Below are 17,775 nucleotides of genomic sequence, written 5' to 3' on the forward strand. Positions count from 1 at the left end.
TGTGAGCTGAGGCCCTGAGGCATCCTTGCAGAGGTTTTATCTGATACCTCAGCTGTCATTGAAGGCAGCACTGAATTAGGCTGCTGGTCTCTAGAGAGAAGCAAGGGCTCGAGAATTACATGACACCCTGCCCCCACCTCCAAAAGTACTGGCAATTTGGATCTGTATCTACTAGGCACCCCTTGGGAAGACCCACCTTTTATAGATCTAGGGAGGTTTTTATACCTTTCAAACAGATAATGTTGGGAAGGCTGGGAAGGAAGGATTAATGAAGAGGAAGGAGGCCTGGGTAACAAGGGAGGATTTGCTACAGTGGAGATGACCAGAAGGCATGGGGGTGGGGGTTGAGCTCTCCTGAGCAGTCACAACAGGTACACAGCCATAGAGAAAAAGGAGTAGTTTGGATAAGTCAACAGGCTTCATTTTTCCCTGCCCCCCCATCCTGTCTTGTTTTTTTTTCCTCCCCAGTATTGATTGCATTCCTTACTTTGTAGACTGATTTCAGTTGTTTGACATGAGGAAACTGATGTTAGGAGGTGCTTTCTCCATCTCCGTGTCTTGCAGGGAGAAAGGATCCTGCATCATTTTGATTAAGATGACATTGGGATGATTATTTTTATTCTCTTATCCTGGGTGCTCACAATACTTAGAAAGCCCCCACAGTCATACGTTTATGTGATGTTTTGAGCTCTAGCTGTGAAAATTGAGTCATAGACTAACAGCCTGAAATAAGAGTGTTCCCAGATTGACACGACACCCTCCCTCTTCCCCCCTCCCCCCAAGCTGGCAGGTCTGCAGCAGAAGGGCAAGCAGGCTGGGACAGGCAGAGAAAGGTTTGCGTGTACTGAGTGCTACCATAGGCAAAGCCCTGTTAGTGCTGGGAGAATCAGAAAGGAGGTAAGTAGACCCTGGAGGGAGAGACAGACAACAGGGAAGCTTTCAGTCTGAAGGAGTGGTACCTTGGAATGGACTGCTGTTTTGGTTCCATCCCTGTGTGTAGTTGGCCAGTGGAGGATCTTGGTCTGTGGGTAGCAAAACAGACCTTTTACATGAGTGCTCCATTTCTGTTCCAGTGCTGTGGTCAGTATCTAGTCTTGGGGAGGCTCTTCTAGCCAAGGCCTGATATGAAGGCTAAATGTTGGCAGAGGCTCTTAGTTGGAGATGTTGAAGTTGCTAAAAGGAAAGGAACATGCAGGGTTCACAGTGAGGTTGGGGGCAAAGTGGGTGAGCCAGAAAAAGAAGTGTGAATGTATTGTTGAGTGGGAGGGAAGAAAGAGAAATAGATGTTGCAAGCCAGAGTTCGTGGGAATGGAGGGAGGGGAAAGTGTTCCATAGGGTTAAAAATGGACATGGGAAACTGGTTAGAAGGATTTATTTGAAAGAGATGTTAGTGGGTTAAACTAAGGTGATGGTGGAGATGGAGAGAAGTTATGTGTTGTAGCCCTTACATGTGCTGGGAAAGAAATGAGCTTGAGAACTATGCTCTTAAATAGCTCATAGCTCCTGTGGATACTAGTGGGCTCCTGGGAGTCAGTGGTGCTAAGAAATTTGGTAAGAAGTGGAATGTGGAACCGAGGGTGGTTGTAAATGGAGTGCTCTGAGCTGAAGGTCCGTATCAGGGAGAACGGATATAAGTGAGTTCCTTACTGGTGATGTAGGTGGTTGCTCCTCTAGGATCTGATTGATAAACTGTTTGGCCTTTGGCCTATGGGAGGTTGGTAGTGATGATTAGGTAGATAGGATGGTAACTGGCTAGAAAACTTGGAATCTTGCTCTCCAAAACTGTGATGCAAACTGAGAGCCATGGCTTGAGATTGTGATGTTGGAAACGGAATCCAGGGATTATCTGCATTATTAGTGTTTTCTGTTTTGTTTTTGTTTTTTTCCCACCACTAGCAACATTTGCATGGACTGAAAATGACTGGTAGTTAGTTGGGGATGGAGGTGTCAGACTGATGATTGGGATGAAACATGCCATTTTGATAAGGTCTACTTTCACACTACTAGAGAAACAGTGCTGGGGCCTTAAAGGAAGTTCATGATGATGGTGTGGAATGTGGCAGTTGGTGATGTTGGTGAGGAGTCCCCAGCTTTGTGCCTCAGAATGTTGCACAAACTTTAGCAAGCATCAGAGTCACCTCGAAGGCTTGTTAAAACACAGATTGCTGGCCTTACCCTCTGGGTTTCTGATTCAGAATATCTGGGGTGGAGGCCAGGAACTTGCATTTCTGTTAAGTACTCAGTTGATGGGATACTGCCTGTGAGGGAGCATGTGCTGAGAACCATTGACTTGCCTTGGCTTTCTCCTCTATAGACTAGGGTAGTAATTCCTGCCTGCCTTACAGAGATGTGGAATCAAATGAGCCAATGCATGAGAAAAGTGTTCAGCACATTGTGGGCAGGATGTCAGTCTGTGTATTGCTTGCTTACTGGTCAGTGATGTTCAGATCTGTCATGCTAGCACAGTCATTTCCCTGTCCTGGTGTCTGGTGGTCAGGTGTGGACAGAGGACGGGAATCTATGAAGCACCTCGTGGGAATGCAGTCTTGGACAAGACCAGCAGCCTCTGGAGCTGTGGATGGGGTTCCTGAACAAAGCCTGAAGCCCAGCCAGCAACCTCTCTGAGTTCTTATCCAAGTTACCTTTTCAGAACCCTCTGTCTGCCTGAGTGGGCCTGGTCCTGTCACCTGTTACTCACCCCCACTTCTTCATCCCCAGCTAGTGGATCTTTAGTACAGTATCTGCCTTGTTTGGAAAAATGGTCTTTGTCTAACCAAGCCTCTGATTCATCTTGTGATCTCAAGCATGTTGCATGACTTTTCCCTACCTTGTTAGGTAATTAACTGAACAGGCTTTGGCTGCATATGCTCAAGTTCTAGAATGTGGAATCTGGACCTCCAAAGTGGGGGGAGCTGGATAGACTCTGTTCAAATGAGAAACTATATAGCATAATGGTTCAGAGCATGGACTCCAGAATTGGAATCTTTGGATTTGAACCTCGTCTCCACCACCTACTAGTAGTATGGCTTGCCTTGGGCAAGTCAGTTGTACTCTTTATGCCTCTCTTGCCTTATTGGCAAAATGGGGTTAACAATAGTACCGATCTTATAGGACTGTTGGGAAGATAAATATAAGTGCTTAAAATAGTGCTTGGCATGTAACAGCTTATGTGTCAGCTCTTATTAGTCGAATTACTACTAGTATTATTCTGACTCATGGCCTCATAGTAAGGTATTGGGGTACAGCAGGTGAGTGGGAGGCAGGCCCTTCTCTGGGGAGCAGAGAGAGAGCCTGCAGGCCCTTTGTCAACATAGGGGTCAGAGTCAGGCAGTACCTGGAGAGATTTTTTTTTTCCTCCAATGAATGGGAAGTTGGACTTGGCACCCTTCCACTTCCATGCCCTCCCTCCTTAGTGCTGCCTCCGGGTGCCTCTCCTGCACACAGCCTGAGATTTGTTTAAATTAATTCCATGACAAATGTATGTATAAGGTAGCTACAAAGAAATCATTTGATTGTTTTCTGCTCTAAAGGGTCAGCTTCACGGAGGCCACTAATATTGAAGTTATTACAATTGAATATCTAAAAATGTTTGAATTGAGGCTGATCCACTCATGTGCACGTAGAGGTAGACATGGGCATGCACACCCCTGAATGAGGATGCAGTTTCTAAGACTTTTGATTTTCTTCATCTATTGATATTTTTTATATATATTCAGATTTCAGGAAAGTAAAAATTCACTGTGCCCTGCCCTCAATAAAAATAGTGGTATTCATTTTCCGCCTCTTTTCTACATTTTAATTGCTTTGGAGTCTGTGGGGATGGGTAAAGAGGGACATGTAGGTGAAAAATCAGCCTTTTAAAGCTCTGATTTTTTTTTACCCTTCCTTGTTCTGAAACTTCGAGCATCAGCTCTCATCTGTCAAAGTGTAAATCAGCAATTAAAACCCAAACAGCCAAATGCCAAAGATGACCCGAAGCACAAAGCAACTGACAAACAAGTCCGGACAAATCGACGGGTAATTTATAAGCTTTGCCCTAAAATCTAATTATTTGGCAATTCGAATTTGCAGCCAGCTAGGGCTCGGCAATAAATTTAACCCGCCATAAATTATTTAGGAGCAGGCTGTGGTGTAAATCAAAACCACGAGTGTTTGTTTAAGAAATAAGCTCCTTGTGCATAAAATGTCTTTTTTTCCCCCAAAGAAGAAACTGTTAAGCAAACCATGCCTCATTCATTGCCCATGCAGCCTTCACTTCTCCCTCTCAACTTCCCCTCTTCACTGGGGCCAGGAGACTCCTTGATCCCTTGGAGAAAGGACCTGCCTTTGCATGGAACTTTTATCCAAAAATCAAGTATTTGGATAAAACTCATGTTTTTGCCAGGTACTACTTTTTCTACCTTGTGGTATGATGCTGCTTTGGGATTTTTATCAAACCTTTCTGTGCAGGGGAAGACACTTTTTAGAATTTTCTTCAGATGGTGAAGGGAAGGGATAGATTAGTTTTTATTCTCTGTAAATTGAGTGAATGCCAGTTCCTAGGTTGAGAGAGGGAAGCCATAAAAATGATCTGCTCATTCCCTTATTTCAGACAGGACCATAGAACCATCAGCTCAGGCAAAGGAGAATCTGCTTTGGAGAAAAGGTCTGTAGAACGCGACACTATTAAACCCTCTGTCCCATTGTCAAAAATTCCAACAGTCTAACCTAAGTCCCTCCTGCTTAAAATCCTTTTGTTGCTCTTCTATCTTCAACTATAATCTTATCACTGCAAACACTTTAGTTGAAGGGAGTTTGAATACCCTGTAAGCAACCTACACATTTATTTCTTGTAATCTGCTGATTGTGGGTGTGAAGTTTTATTTGAAATGCTGTTGCAGTTTTGTCCTCAGTTGATCAAGAAAATCTCTGGGGTTCCTAGTTGAGCAATTAGAAAGCAGATGCATTTTAGAACCTTTGCTCCAACTTAAACCTCTGCTCACTTAAAAAGGTAAAAGAATATTTACTTAGTGCTTCCTTTTTATCTCTCTGTCTTCCCTCCCCTTAAAAAAATATTTGCAGCAGGCATTCTATTGAGGGAGACAGCAGATAAAATCGGTTTAGAACCATGGATGCTTTGAAAAAACCGAGTTCTAAGGTTTTGTCCTTAGTTGTCAAGTTGTGGCCAGTTCCCATCCACCATGGGTTTATGGTGCTCTTTTGGGTTTATGGTGCTCTCCTCTTGGACAGCCTAGTGGTGCAGGCTACTTCTAGGTGGTGTAAGGTGACCAACTCTCCCAATTTATGCCCTGAAAGTCCTGTGTTCCAGGAAACCCTTGGCCTAGACAAACAGAAAACTGGGACATTGGTGGTTTTTAGCAATTGAGGGAGGATGAGAAACCCCTTAAAAATGAGAGGCAGGGCATCTGGTAGAAAGTGCTTTGGAGCAGTCCATATCTGGATTTGAATTCTGGCTTACCATCTTTGTCACCTTAGGTCGATCACTTCACCTCTCTGGTCCTGTGGAGAGCTCTGTTAAAGCAGAGTGTTTTCTCTTTGAGCCATGTGTTCGGCGTCTGTTTATCAGCCCCGTCATATGTTTACTCACCAAAAGTTGAGACAGTCAAGTCTGAACGCTAGAATGGAGCTGGGTGCTGGAGAGGCAAACTGAAGGCTCATGGTTCCTGCCTTCCCCGAGCTCGGAGCATAGCATCGTCTGTGTCACTGCAGCCATAGTGGAGGCTGTTCAGTAGCAGTCCTCTAGGACTTGTTGCCTGGATAGTCCACATTTATTTCTCTGGTAACTTGAGAGCAGTTTCTCTTCCTAGGAGATAGTAGACTGATCTCCCTAAAGACAACCTTTTAGGCTAAAAAAAATCAGATCTTTCTTGACCCTTCAGATTTTGAAAGCGCTAGTCCTACTCTAAGTCTTATTTTCCCCATTTGAAGTCCCAGCTCTGTCCCTTACTAGCATTGTAACCTTGAGCACGTGACTTCTTTTTGGGCCTTGGTTTATTTGTAAAATAGAGATAATAATGATTCCCACCTCATGAGTTATTAGGAGGATTCAATGAGATCATCCTGTTAGCATTTAGCAGAATGTCTGTCACATAGTAAACAACAGATATAGGAATGAAATTATTCCATTTTTCCACATATCTCCAAGGGTGTTGGGGTCCTTTCTACCCTTTACCCAGACTCTGAGTACCTCATAGAGAGGAGGCACATCTCATTGTATTTATCTGTGTCCATACCCAGCCCCTGCCTAGTAAATAATAGGTGGCTTAATAGTATTGGTTTATGACCTGATGGTGATATGACCTATCTTCCAGGATTAATAAGGGTAAAATAAGAAAATATATTTGAAAGCACAGTGTAAACTGAAAAGTCTAAAACTTGGTATGTTCCTCCACTAAGATATTTATCTAAGTGCATTGTTCATCATTTGTTCATGTATGTTTTCTGCTCATTAGTCTGTGGACTTCTCCAAAACGGAGTCAACATCTTAACTCTAAATCCCACTCTAACACCTGCACTGTGTCCTGCACACAGTAGATGCTCAGGTGGTTTAGTTGAATGCAAATGACATACAGGTGTAAGGAATTATGAAACTATTACTAGGGGAGGAATAGAGGGCTGGTAAGTGCAAACTAGTTCTTCTTTCCTTCTTGGTGCTACCTTTATACCAGCAGACCCTCAACCACTTCTTAAAAACAAAACAAAAACATGTCTTCCATCATTGAGGGAGGAGAAAGGAGAAAAGGCAGGATTAAGTTTCATTCTTAGCAACTGGCACTAAGCAGATCTTCATAAGCTCTTGAAATTAATGTGATCAACCTATAACTTTGGGGTAACCTCTCTGAGTTAACCCTCCTTTTTCATGGAGATGAGACTGGCTTGTTCCTCCTTTCTAGGAAGGTGATAATGAGTGTAAGTCCTTAATTTGGCTCCATTTCCCCAGAGGTAAAGAAGCCAACAGCAGGAAAGTTTGAAGATGGAGCTACAAGGGGGAGACACACAGGCCAAGTTATCAGGGAATCTACTGGGGATGCTGACTTGGTGCTGGTCAGAGCAGGAGCTGAAGCGCTTACTATTTTATAATACATACTAATGAAATTTAGATCCATAATAACATTTCACATATCTAAAACAAACCATGTGCTTGTAAAAAAGTGGAAAGAGATCAACTTTAAGCCATAAATTCTTGGTAATAGAGGTTTTTTTTTCTATTTGTGTTTGATAGATATTTTTGTTTCCAGAGGAATGTCAACTCCTAATTTCATAATGTATCATGGGCTTAAGAAAATTGAATTTAATAAAAGCCAGAGATGAATGGCATCTTTAAAGGTCCCAACACTTGTCTTTATTAGCAGGACAAACTGCAGGTCTCCAAACACTGCTTCTCTCGAAATGAAAGTTTAAATGAAAAGTACAGTTGTGTCACAGGTTAAATTTCATTGTGGGCCCAGCTAACATTGTTAGTGAGGAGCTGGCTGTATTTGTTTCCTGAGACACCAGGGCAGCCAAACTCACCAGGCTATGGGGCTTTTTTTGTTGGGGAAGTATTTTTTCTGCTTAGTGGGAGATGAAGGATACATCAGACATTGAGTTGAATGAGCTTGACTCAGATGAGCCCCACCCCAGAGTAAGCTCTTGGAGATCTTGGATATCTGATTTTTCAGGGGGACCAATATATATATATATATATATATATAATGTGTGTTTGTGTGTGCCTCAATTTTGGTTTTTAGCACAACACTCTTTTCACCTGGCCAGTTTTGTAGTGCACTGTAGGGAATGAGAGGCCTGGCGAGTTGGGGAATATGTTGAGGAGAAGCATCACCCAGTCTAAGCAGCAGCCTGGGCCTCCTCTCTGTTACCCCTTGGCTTCAGCCTTGCAGCCTCTTCCCTTCCTATTTTAGGGGGCTCCTGTCTGCTTCTCCCTGGGGATCACTCCAGGGAGATCAGGCAACCAGCCCCTTTTAATTTCCTCAACATGAAATCTGACTGGCTTGATTTGATCTTCAGTCCTGCTGTAATGTAGTGGCTAAAAATAGGTGCTTTAAAACCAAACCTGAGCCCTGGCCAGTTTTGCTCAGTGGTTAGAGCGTCGGCCTGCAGAACCCAGGTTCGGTTCCCGCTAAGGGCATGTACCTCCGTTGCAGTTTGTCCCCGGCCCTGGTTGGTTGTGCGGGTGGCAGCCACTTGATGTGTCCCTTTCACGTCGATGTTTCTCTTTCTCTCTCTCTCTCTCTCTTCCTCTCTCTCCCTCCCACTCTATCTGAACAGAAAATGGAAAAATGTCCTCAGGTGAGGATAAAAAAATAAATAAATAAAATAAAACTAAACCTGATAGTAGTAGGCATGTTTAGGGGGCTGGAGGAAGGATACCTGGCTGCTCTAGGTTATCAAGGAGATTGGCCATTTCTCCTGTCCTTCCACACTCCACTTTCCTGAGTGTAGTTAGGTGTCAACAGCTTCACTGTTGCTTCTCCAGGCTGCCCCTGGACAGAACCAGTTTGCCTTGATTTTAGTGACACTGGAAAGATCCTCTCCAGAATGGGGGATGTGGGATAGGGATGCGCTAGAACTGACTGTTGGGACCACTGAGTGGGCAGTGCCCCCCTTCTCTCTCTCTCTGCAGTGGAGGCCTTTTTCACATGCTAATTTTACTTGGAGGATTTGCTTTTATTTATTTTTTTTATTATTTCCTATTTGTCTCTTCCAGATGTTTTCAGGGCAGTTTTTTTTTGTGTTGTAAACTAATTCCATTCATGTTTTAAAAATTTATGAAAGCGCTAATAAAAATGTCAAAGTGGTAAAAATGTTAGCTTTTCCTCTGCTTTGATTAAATTTTGCAAACTGTTTTTGAATATTAAAAAGCAATAATTTTTTTTATTCTCTCTGCTCTCTTTCCTTCTTCTCTCTGATGCGTGTGTGCTCTCTCCTGCCCTCTCCCCCCTCTGGTGCGTTCCTCCCTTCCCAGGAGCGATGTATGAGGCTTGCTGCACAGCCAGCGTTCTGCAAGCCTGTTTGCACACCAGGACCTTGGTGCTGTGCATCTCTATTAAATATCGGAGACAAATTAATCTTAGAGACACCAAACAAATTGTCACTCCTCCTTCTCTTCCATTACGTTCCAGTGGGTTGGGAAGGGCTGGTTAAGCATTTTGGGGTTTGTTGGGGGGGGCTGCTATGGTGAGGGCTTACTGCATGAAAGAAAGGTGGGAGGCTCTAGCTCCTATTACTCTTATTCAGTTTTCTCTTTAGTATCCCCTTTGGCTTTATTTATTGTGTATCTTTTTTTTTTTTTGTAAAAACTAATGAAGAAACTCCTTAGCTCTGTTTAAACTTCATATATAGGAGACTGTGCATTGGTCTGGTGGCTAATTGGATGGCTGGAGATCCAGACCATTTCCAGGGCAGGGACCTGGGTTAGGGGAAGAAGGGGCCTACTTTTAGGGGTTTGAGTGAGCAAGCCTCTTCTAGAGAACCACTTGGGGCAACTGGGGCAGATTGTATTATTGTGTTCCTTCCCCTTTCCAGAGACAGTGTGGATGGGGCATGTGTGTAGTCCCTCCAGCCTGTGAGCATATTCCCAGAGGGAGGGTTAGGACTGTAGCTGAGTTAGCATCATTTTGGATTTGGCCTGGCAGCAGGTAATGAGTTCAAAACACTCTCTCATTCTTGACTCTGAGTAATTATTTGAAATGGTTGATTTAAAAAACAAAACACTTCTTCTGTGTCTTTGCCATTCCAGGAAATCATTGAGTTCCCCATCCTGAAGCTAAATGGCCGGACCATGGAGATTGAGTCTACTTTTCACATGTATGTCCAGCCTGTAATCCATCCACAGCTTACTCCCTTCTGCACAGAGGTAAGGGCCCTGGAGCTGGGCAGCAAGGGCTACTGGGGCAGGAGCTTTTGCATCATTGATATACAGGCTGATTAGGGAAAGTTAGGTCTTATCAGCAGTTAAGATAGGTGCACATTGGACCCAGAAGTTGGCTCTTTACAAAGGCTGCCACTCTACTTGAGCCACTCTGCTCATTGGAGACCCAGGGAGAGCAGTGGCACAATCTATCCGACATTTTCCAACATTTTCCCTTCCTTGTAATCCCTGCCTTTCCTGGTACCTGGGTACTTGGAGTCAAGGAACAGGATGATGCTTCTGGGGCACGAGGTGAAGATTTCAGCTTCTTAGAAGGAGAGGTTTAGCCTTTCTTAGATTTCTCGTGATGTTTCTCTGTCCTTGAGGAAAGTGGCCCTCTGTTTGTGAGAAGCACACTGTATCACTGGGGAAAGAGAAGGGCACTCCAAGTGGGGTATGAGCACAGCCTGGCCAAGGCTGAAATGTCCTTGTCCCAGGCCGGTACTGTACTCAGCCACCTTGTCAGCAGGTTGGTATTGGCACCATTTTACAGACTGTGAAACTGGGATTAACTGAGATCTTGATGCTTACTGGAGGCTCAAAGGAGCCATTGGCAGAGAAGAAGCACTCTTAAGAGTTCTGACTTTCACGACTGTATGGAAAGCCTCCTGTGGCTGCTTTCCCTGTGCTGTGTTATGTTATGCTGTCAGTGGTGGCCACAGGCTGTGATGAAATCACAAGAATGGTCAAGAATATGTAGTAACAGAGGTGAAGGGAGAACATCAGTGCTTCTAGAATCCTTTCAGAATTTGGGGCTGGGGTATATTAGAGACTTTGTGCCTTCATTTAGAGACCTACTTTTACATATGACTGAAACCAGAGGAAAGAAGTTCTTGGTAATCCCCAAACCATCTCCTTGGTGTGGAAGAGGCAGAGGAAGGGGCTGCCTACCATGGGTGAGAGGGTCCAGTGGCTACTGAGGCTGACTTAGCCCAGATATGAGGTCCCAAGGGGCACTCCTGGCCTCCTCTTCTTTGTGTGACTTCCTCTTGGGGATCCAGCTTCAGCTAGGCTGCTTGGCACAGACAAGGAGGCCTGACTCAGGTGGGTTTTTTGTTGCAGGCATCCATCTGCCAAGGTGTCTAGTCTCTCAAGCCTTTTGTTGTTCCAGCTTAGAATATTGAGGTTCTTTTTCTCTTTGGAGTCTACTGTTTTGTTCCCTCCTTCCTTGGGAATTCCCTATACCACCAGAGGGTGCTACTCTGTCCTTTTTGCCCCTTTTGAAAAATCAGCATTTTAATGATGATGAAAATCTCCTTATGGGAGAAGGGAGAAGGGAGAAGGGAGAAGGGAAACCTTTCCTTAAACCAGCCAGTTACTTGAGCTCTCCACTGGCCCGAAAATGTAGTGTCCTTGGTCCTTCTCTTCCTCTTCTTTGTGTGACTTCCTCTTGGGGATCCAGCTCCAGCTAGGCTGCTTGGCACAGACAAGGAGGCACAAATTTGTCAACGGTGCTCCCTGTTTAGGGATGGAGCATAGTGCTGCTGGAGCTTGGCTGGGGCAGGAGTGTGGATGCTCGATAGTATTGGGGAAGGGGATCTTTTTTAGAGTAGGGCTGCTGTTGGTTCATTTATTTATTTATTTTTTGGAGGGGGGAGGGATTGCTGGACAATGATGAAAACTATGTTTCTTTTTCTAGAAAGTTTCTCTCAAGGCCAGATACACATAATTTGAATGGTAGTAGGCATGGTGGTGTTGGTAAATCCTTGTTATGAAAGTGAAGGTGTAGTTGTGCTGCTGCAGGCATTGTGTCTGCATTTTGTCTTAGGCTTCCAGAGTTCAAAACTCTGTCTGCCTTTTTGTCCAGCCTCAAATCTCCCTGCTTCATCTTCCCCTCACTTCCCTCATCCAAAGGTCACCCTGTCACAGTCCGCCTCTGCACATGATAGCCCTTTGCCTGGATGATGCTCCCACTCTCCTCCCCTAGCCCTACTTGTCCTCTAGGACTCAGCTTAGGGTCACCTTCTCTGGGAAGCCTGGGAAGTCTGGGTTGTGCTCACCCCAACATAACACTGATCATATACATTATACTGTACTTACTTATCTGTCTCCCCACCAAACTGAGTTCCTTGAGGGAAGAAACTAGATCTGATCCTTCTGTGTCCCATCATTAGGGCCTGATACCAAGCAAACACTGAATGTTTGTTCCTTAAATGGGTAAATATTGTCAAGGAATTATTCAACCTTGCCTCCCCTAGAGTAACTGTACTGTTGACTTCTCTTTTGAGTAAGTAAAGTCTTTGGAAAACCTCAGATCATCTAAATATTGCCCTGTCTCCATACCATATACTGCTCTGCAGAGAGAAGCATGGGCACAGGATGGGTCCCTTGTTCACAGACCTCATCCAACCTGGCAGTAACTATCTTTCCAGCTAGAGGGACTCTTTCTTTAGTAAGTGTGAGGAACAACCCCAAATCTCCTGGTTGTGCCTAAGCAGCTCCTCTGATGGAACTTTCTCTCATACACAAGAAGTTATTAAGAACTCTGATGTGTGTGTGTGTGTGTGTGTGTGTACACACACATAACACGTGAATATACACATGAGCACATGCTTGTTGGGTGGAAGAGGTAGGCTCAGTGTTGGTAGCAGGAAGAGGGATTTTGCTCTGGGTGAGTCTGTAGCGCACATGCCAACATTCTCACTGCTCTCTGTAATGAACATGTTATTGGCCTTCTTGAGGTTCTTCCTTAGTGTCAGTTGATAGTCAGCCTGGAGACATGGTTCTGACAGAGATAGGATAGGATATATTTCATTCCTTTCCAGACTCTTCCTCTACCACCTCTAGAATCTGCTCCAACTCATCAGAGCTCTGTCTCTAGCAGCTGGACTGCCACGTAGTCCCAGACCATAGGCAGTCTTTTGTGTCATTGTTACTGTCATGAAAAAACTAGAAAAATACCTATTTTGCTAAATGCCAGTAAAGTGCTTTGTCTTGCACCTGTACTTATGAAGGGTGAGATTTATTGGTCTTTTTGTCTGAGGAGAAAGAGTGGGTCTGATTATCAGATTGCACACCAGAGACAAGTGCTTATATAATCAACAAACTGTCTTGGTGTCAGAATACGATTGTGTTGGAGATAAACTGTGAAAGGAGAAAGTGCTGGATGCTGACATGCCATTGGCACCAAGTGTCCTGGGCTGCTTCCTGTAGTTGCTAGTGTTTATAATGAAGCCAGCTCATTCCTGGACAAAGCCCTTGTGTGGGTAGGGGATCTCAGTAACCAGCCATGTTATCAGTCAGGGTCAAAAGCCCCTCGCTTTGTGGTTTCCGAGTCTGGAAAAGCGGGAGTTAATCTGTAATCCCTCAGTGAAAGGAGCCACAGAGCACACATTAATTCTTCCTCTCACCTCTCCTGCTTTAAGTGGTTAAGGTCTCTGAGCTCTGTTTAGCCTGTGAGCTCTGGTTCTCAGCTTAATAATACTTGGCTTTGCTCTAGTACCTTTCATTGTGAGAATGTGAAAGCTTTTTACAAATATATATTAACCCAAGTGTAACATTAAACTGTAACATGAAAGATTTAAGTTATGCCAAAGGGAGAACTTCCCAGTAGTTATTTTATTAAATTGTCTCCCTCACAACTTGTGGTATAAGTCTTACAGGTGTCTTACTGGTTGTCAGTGTCAGGTAGAGGGACTAACTTTCTTAATTTCACCCCCTCTTCATCCAGTGCCTTGGCAGAGCTAATAAGATAGTAGTTCATCCTTGGAGGAATTAATACAGGGCAATGAGGCCTCCTCCTGGAAGGCTGTTTCTAGTTGAACCAAGAGCTCAAGCTCCTGTGTCTCTGGGGGCTGAATTTAAGCCCTTTAGGAAGTCAGCTGTAAGCCATGTCTTGCTGGACCACAAGTGTGGTATGGGAAGCATGGAGAGAGAGGGAGCTGAGCTCACTAGGTTTATATCAGGCTGATGATTCTAGGATTTCTGACCACTAGAGAGGAGTTTGAGAAAGCCCCAGGATTCTAGAGCCCCCAGAAAGAGGCAGGCCTAGTCTGTAGTGAGAGCTCCTACAGAGCAGCAACCCTAGTTTTCCTTTTGGTAGAGTGATTTTCTCTCTTAAGTCAGTGATTTCCCTAGGGTTCAGAGCAAGTGCTTCTGGGGTACACAGATGCTTATCTGAGTTCCCTCTCCAAGGAGGGAGGGTTCTTGGCAAGGGTGCCATTGATTTCCTGTGTGTCTGGAAGCCCTTTGGCGTTCAGCTCATCTGGGTGACCCAGCCTAAAGTTGGTGGGAGCCAAGAGACAGAATAGTCCTACCCTTGTCCCAGAAACTCAGACGAGATGTGAGAGTGGCATGCAGACCCTGGAGCTTTCCAAGAAGTAAGAATGGCTGTGGGCCCTCTTTTCCAGGATAGTCCTGACTCAAAGCCCCAGCTCCAAGCTTGAGGATATATTCCTGGAAGAACTAAGCAGAAGAGAAGCTGGGCCAGAAAGGGCAGCCAGTGGTGGGTACATGAGGAGAAGTTAGTCATCTGGATATGGGAACTGGAGTTGGTAACAAGTCTACTCTGGACTTGGGCTCCTGCATGCTTGAGACAAAGCACAGGGCAGCTGCCGCTCAGTGTGTGGCTCTGTAAGGTGTGCAGGCTCTGGGTGCTAGCGGGGCTGGGCATAGGAGAGGGCTGCCAAAGAGAACACAGATTCGATGAAGGTTTTCAAGTTTTTCTTTACTGCTGACTCCCTGGTTCCTAGAATGGGGCCCAGCATGTTGTGGGCACTCCATGAATAGTTGTTGACCAAATAAAAGGAGTCTTAGCACTCTAAGATTAAAGCTGCTGAGCCCACCCCCACCCCCACCCCAGCCCTTAGTAGACCATCTTTTCTTCTCGTTGGCTCAGGCCCTCCCTCTGCTGGGCAGTTCTTTGGTCTCCCAAGCAAGGAAAGGGTGTGGAGGTGCCAGCCGGGTGGGCATGCTGTGGGTTAAAGCCTTGTGAAACAACAGTGTAGTTAATCTTTCTAATTTATTTTCCTTTTAGACCATGGGAAGTCTGTAGGCAGCAGCTGTTACCCAATTAAAATACAGATTAATATAAAAACAGTTTCTGGAATATAAAATAGAGTGGCTGTGTCCTTACACTTCCTTAAAATACCACCTAATAATGACTTGATGAACTACAGAAACCCACCTAGAGGAACTCAGCGTTCTTAAAATGAAAATTTCTTCCCTGAAAGGTGTGTATTACCATTCCATGTAAGTCGCTATGAGAAAATAACTTTCCCTCTTAGTGCCAGCGGTTTCTGTGAGTTGGGTATTTGGTATTCATTAAATGTAATTATAGTTTAATTGGAGTTTAATCTGCACCCCCAACACTTAAAAAAAAAAGAAGTTTCCAGGCAAACCTTCGATGCTCCTCTCTCTGGAAGTAGCCAGGGGCACAGTGGGCATGGTGATTTCCAGCTGAGTCCAGTTCTGTGGAAGGGGGACCTGCTGCCTCAGATTTCGAGGCAATATGTTCTAGTCTGTGCTTGAGGGATATTTTCACTTCAAAACAAGACAAAGGAACAAGCTTGTTTCAGAGCAACAAGCCGAGCCTGCCCACAGTGGAGCATAGGCCTGTGAGTCAGAAATTATCTAGATCAGGTTTGTACCTTAGGCCTTTTTGCCTGAGTTTCCCCATCAGTTAAAGGTGCCTGTTTCCTGGTTGGTTAGTTGGTATTGAGGGCCTAGATATGCGGGGTGAAGGTGGGTGCCTGTGGGACTCCCCTGACCCTTCACTGGTGTTAGAGGGGGAAATGCTGGACGTTGAGGCCCAGAGAAGGGGTGGACTTGAAACCAAGTGTGCCTATCCTGTGTGGTTATTCCCTGAGTCTGACAGGAGCATCTGTGAAGCTTGGAGGTAAATTTACTTTAGACTGTAATTTGTGGAGAGTTGTTGAGCCTATTGAACACAAAAGACACGTAAGACCCCGCCCCCCCCTTGCAAATGAAAGCTGAAACAGGTATGAGACATACCCTGTGATCAGCACATAGATGTGTATGTATCCCCATTTTCAGGGCAGGATGTTGTTGGGAAGTTTACAGAGTGTCTTGGGACTTTATTCCCAAGGCCTCTGTCAGGTTCTCAGCCTAAAGTAGTGCAGGTTAGAGTTCTTAACAGTAGAAGGAAAACAGAAAGGAAAAGGTTCAGCCCAGCTTTGAGTTTTCCATTCATTCGCTCTTTATCTTTCCTTTCAGCTCACCGGGATTATTCAAGCCATGGTGGATGGTCAGCCAAGCCTGCAGCAAGTGCTGGAGGTGGGTTATGTGACCTTTAATTCCTAACCTCTGACCCCTTCCTGCTGCCTTTCTCTTCCTCCCCTCCTGAGAATGTAGCTGTGTAATTTGACTATGATTATGGCTTGATTAGAATAACATTTGCTGTCACATCAGTGACATGCTGTTGAGAGTATTGAACCATTGATCTGTCATCTCCAGCTGTTCCTGTCAGGGTTACTGACAAGATGTCCGAGTGCTGCCAGAAGGCTGGCAGAAGGCCCCACCCCTTCCCGTGCTGGCCAGTTCTGGCAGCCTGTGCTGGGCAGGTTGGGGAGTAGGGGAAGTGAGCTGTGACACGATGGGACTGGCCCCGGGGATTGGAGGTGTTTTTGTTTAGCTTTAGTGTTGGCTTCTTGTGGCATGTGAGCACTTCATTAACTCACCCAGAACTCCCCATCGATGGCTTTTGTTTGCTGTTGGCTCCTCCAGGAGGTGCGGCTGGGCCCGCCTGCCCCACTGCAGCTTGCCGCCGGCCGCATTGTGCTGTCGGGTGCAGAGGCTGTACTGGGTAATGATTCCTAATCAGAATAATTACAACAATTGCCTGTGTGAGGGAAATCAAATTAAAGGCTTTAGAACCCTTGGCAGAGACCACACTTTTAGGGTGTTCTCCTCGGGGAGCTGGAAAAGGTTAAGATGCAGCTTCTTGTGCTCCAGCCTAAGGGAACGAGGAAGGGCAGTGCTCTGCCTCGGCTTGTCTCCCAGCCCCCTCTGCCTGGGGTTTTCCAGAGAGGGAAACATTCCCCCTCTCAGATCCTCCTTCCACTCCCTTCTCTCTAGGGAGAGGGGAGAAGATAAAAAGCCGGTGGCTCTCCTTAGGTGCTTTATTTATCTGTAAGACCAAAACACCCAAAGTTGAGCCCCTGTCAAAGCACAGGAGAAAGCAGAATATCTGGGGACGCGCAGGGCACATCTGCATTGGAGGTAGTTAGCTTAGAGGAAGGAGGGTGGTGGCAAGGAGAGGGAGGAAGAGCTGTTTATTTAGCCAAGAGGGCCTGTCCCACAGGGTAGAGAAATGCAGACTGAATTTCCGGGGGCTCGTCAGGATAGAGCCAGGGACAGAGAGACGCATTTAGGCTTACCCAGTAGCAGAATGTGCTTCCTGTCCCTGACAGTGTGCAAGCCCAGGCTCTGTAACACTCAGGCTCTGGGCAGGGGCAGGGTTAGGGTACCTGCAGTAGTTTGGGAGAAAATAAGATGAGCTCTGAGGTGTCTCCCAATCCCACTGACCCTCTTTTTTTTTGACAAGATCAGTCTTATGACTGAAGGGCCTCCTCAGCATGGACTGCTCCCCAAAGGACCAGACTCTAGGAGAAAGAAGGGACATGTCTTTGCCTATTTCACAGCCAGCATCCCCAGATAGGGAAGCTGTAAGACAGGCAGCTTGTCCCTGGAATGTCTCTGTTTGGGGTCCTGGGAGGAAGAGGCTTGTCTGGGCTAGCACCAAACCAGGGCTGGTGGAGTTGAGAGGTTTTCCCTGGTGGTACTAGTTGGGGGGAGATGTGATCTTCAGGAGGCACCCTCCTGCTAACCCCAGGCCAGCCCTGGAGAGGAGTACTCAAAGGGTTCTGGTCTCACCCAGGAAGCTCTTCCCACTACTTCAGCACACT

The 17,775-nt window shown here is 45.5% G+C and overlaps 1 protein-coding gene across 12 annotated transcripts in view; it reads left to right on the plus strand.

Moving 5' to 3' along the window:
- ERI3 (ERI1 exoribonuclease family member 3) overlaps nt 1–17,775 on the plus strand; it is a 123,204-nt gene that overhangs the window by 21,159 nt on the left and 84,270 nt on the right. For 10 of the 12 annotated variants that reach the window (XR_004958879.1, XR_004958881.1, XR_004958880.1 and 7 more), the window contains 2 exons: nt 9,740–9,856; nt 16,085–16,144. Coding sequence is in view for 9 of the 12 variants with exons in the window: in XM_036255670.1 (XP_036111563.1) it covers nt 9,740–9,856; nt 16,085–16,144 (177 nt within the window). In the remaining 3 variants the exon portion in view is untranslated. Of the gene's footprint in view, nt 1–4,591; nt 4,646–9,739; nt 9,857–16,084; nt 16,145–17,775 lie in introns of all 12 variants that reach the window. The other 2 variants (XM_036255674.1, XM_036255673.1) reach the window with 1 other exon arrangement.

The sequence above is a fragment of the Molossus molossus genome, unplaced genomic scaffold, assembly GCF_014108415.1.
Source record: "Molossus molossus isolate mMolMol1 unplaced genomic scaffold, mMolMol1.p scaffold_m16_p_12, whole genome shotgun sequence".
Classification (NCBI taxonomy): Eukaryota; Metazoa; Chordata; class Mammalia; order Chiroptera; family Molossidae; genus Molossus; species Molossus molossus.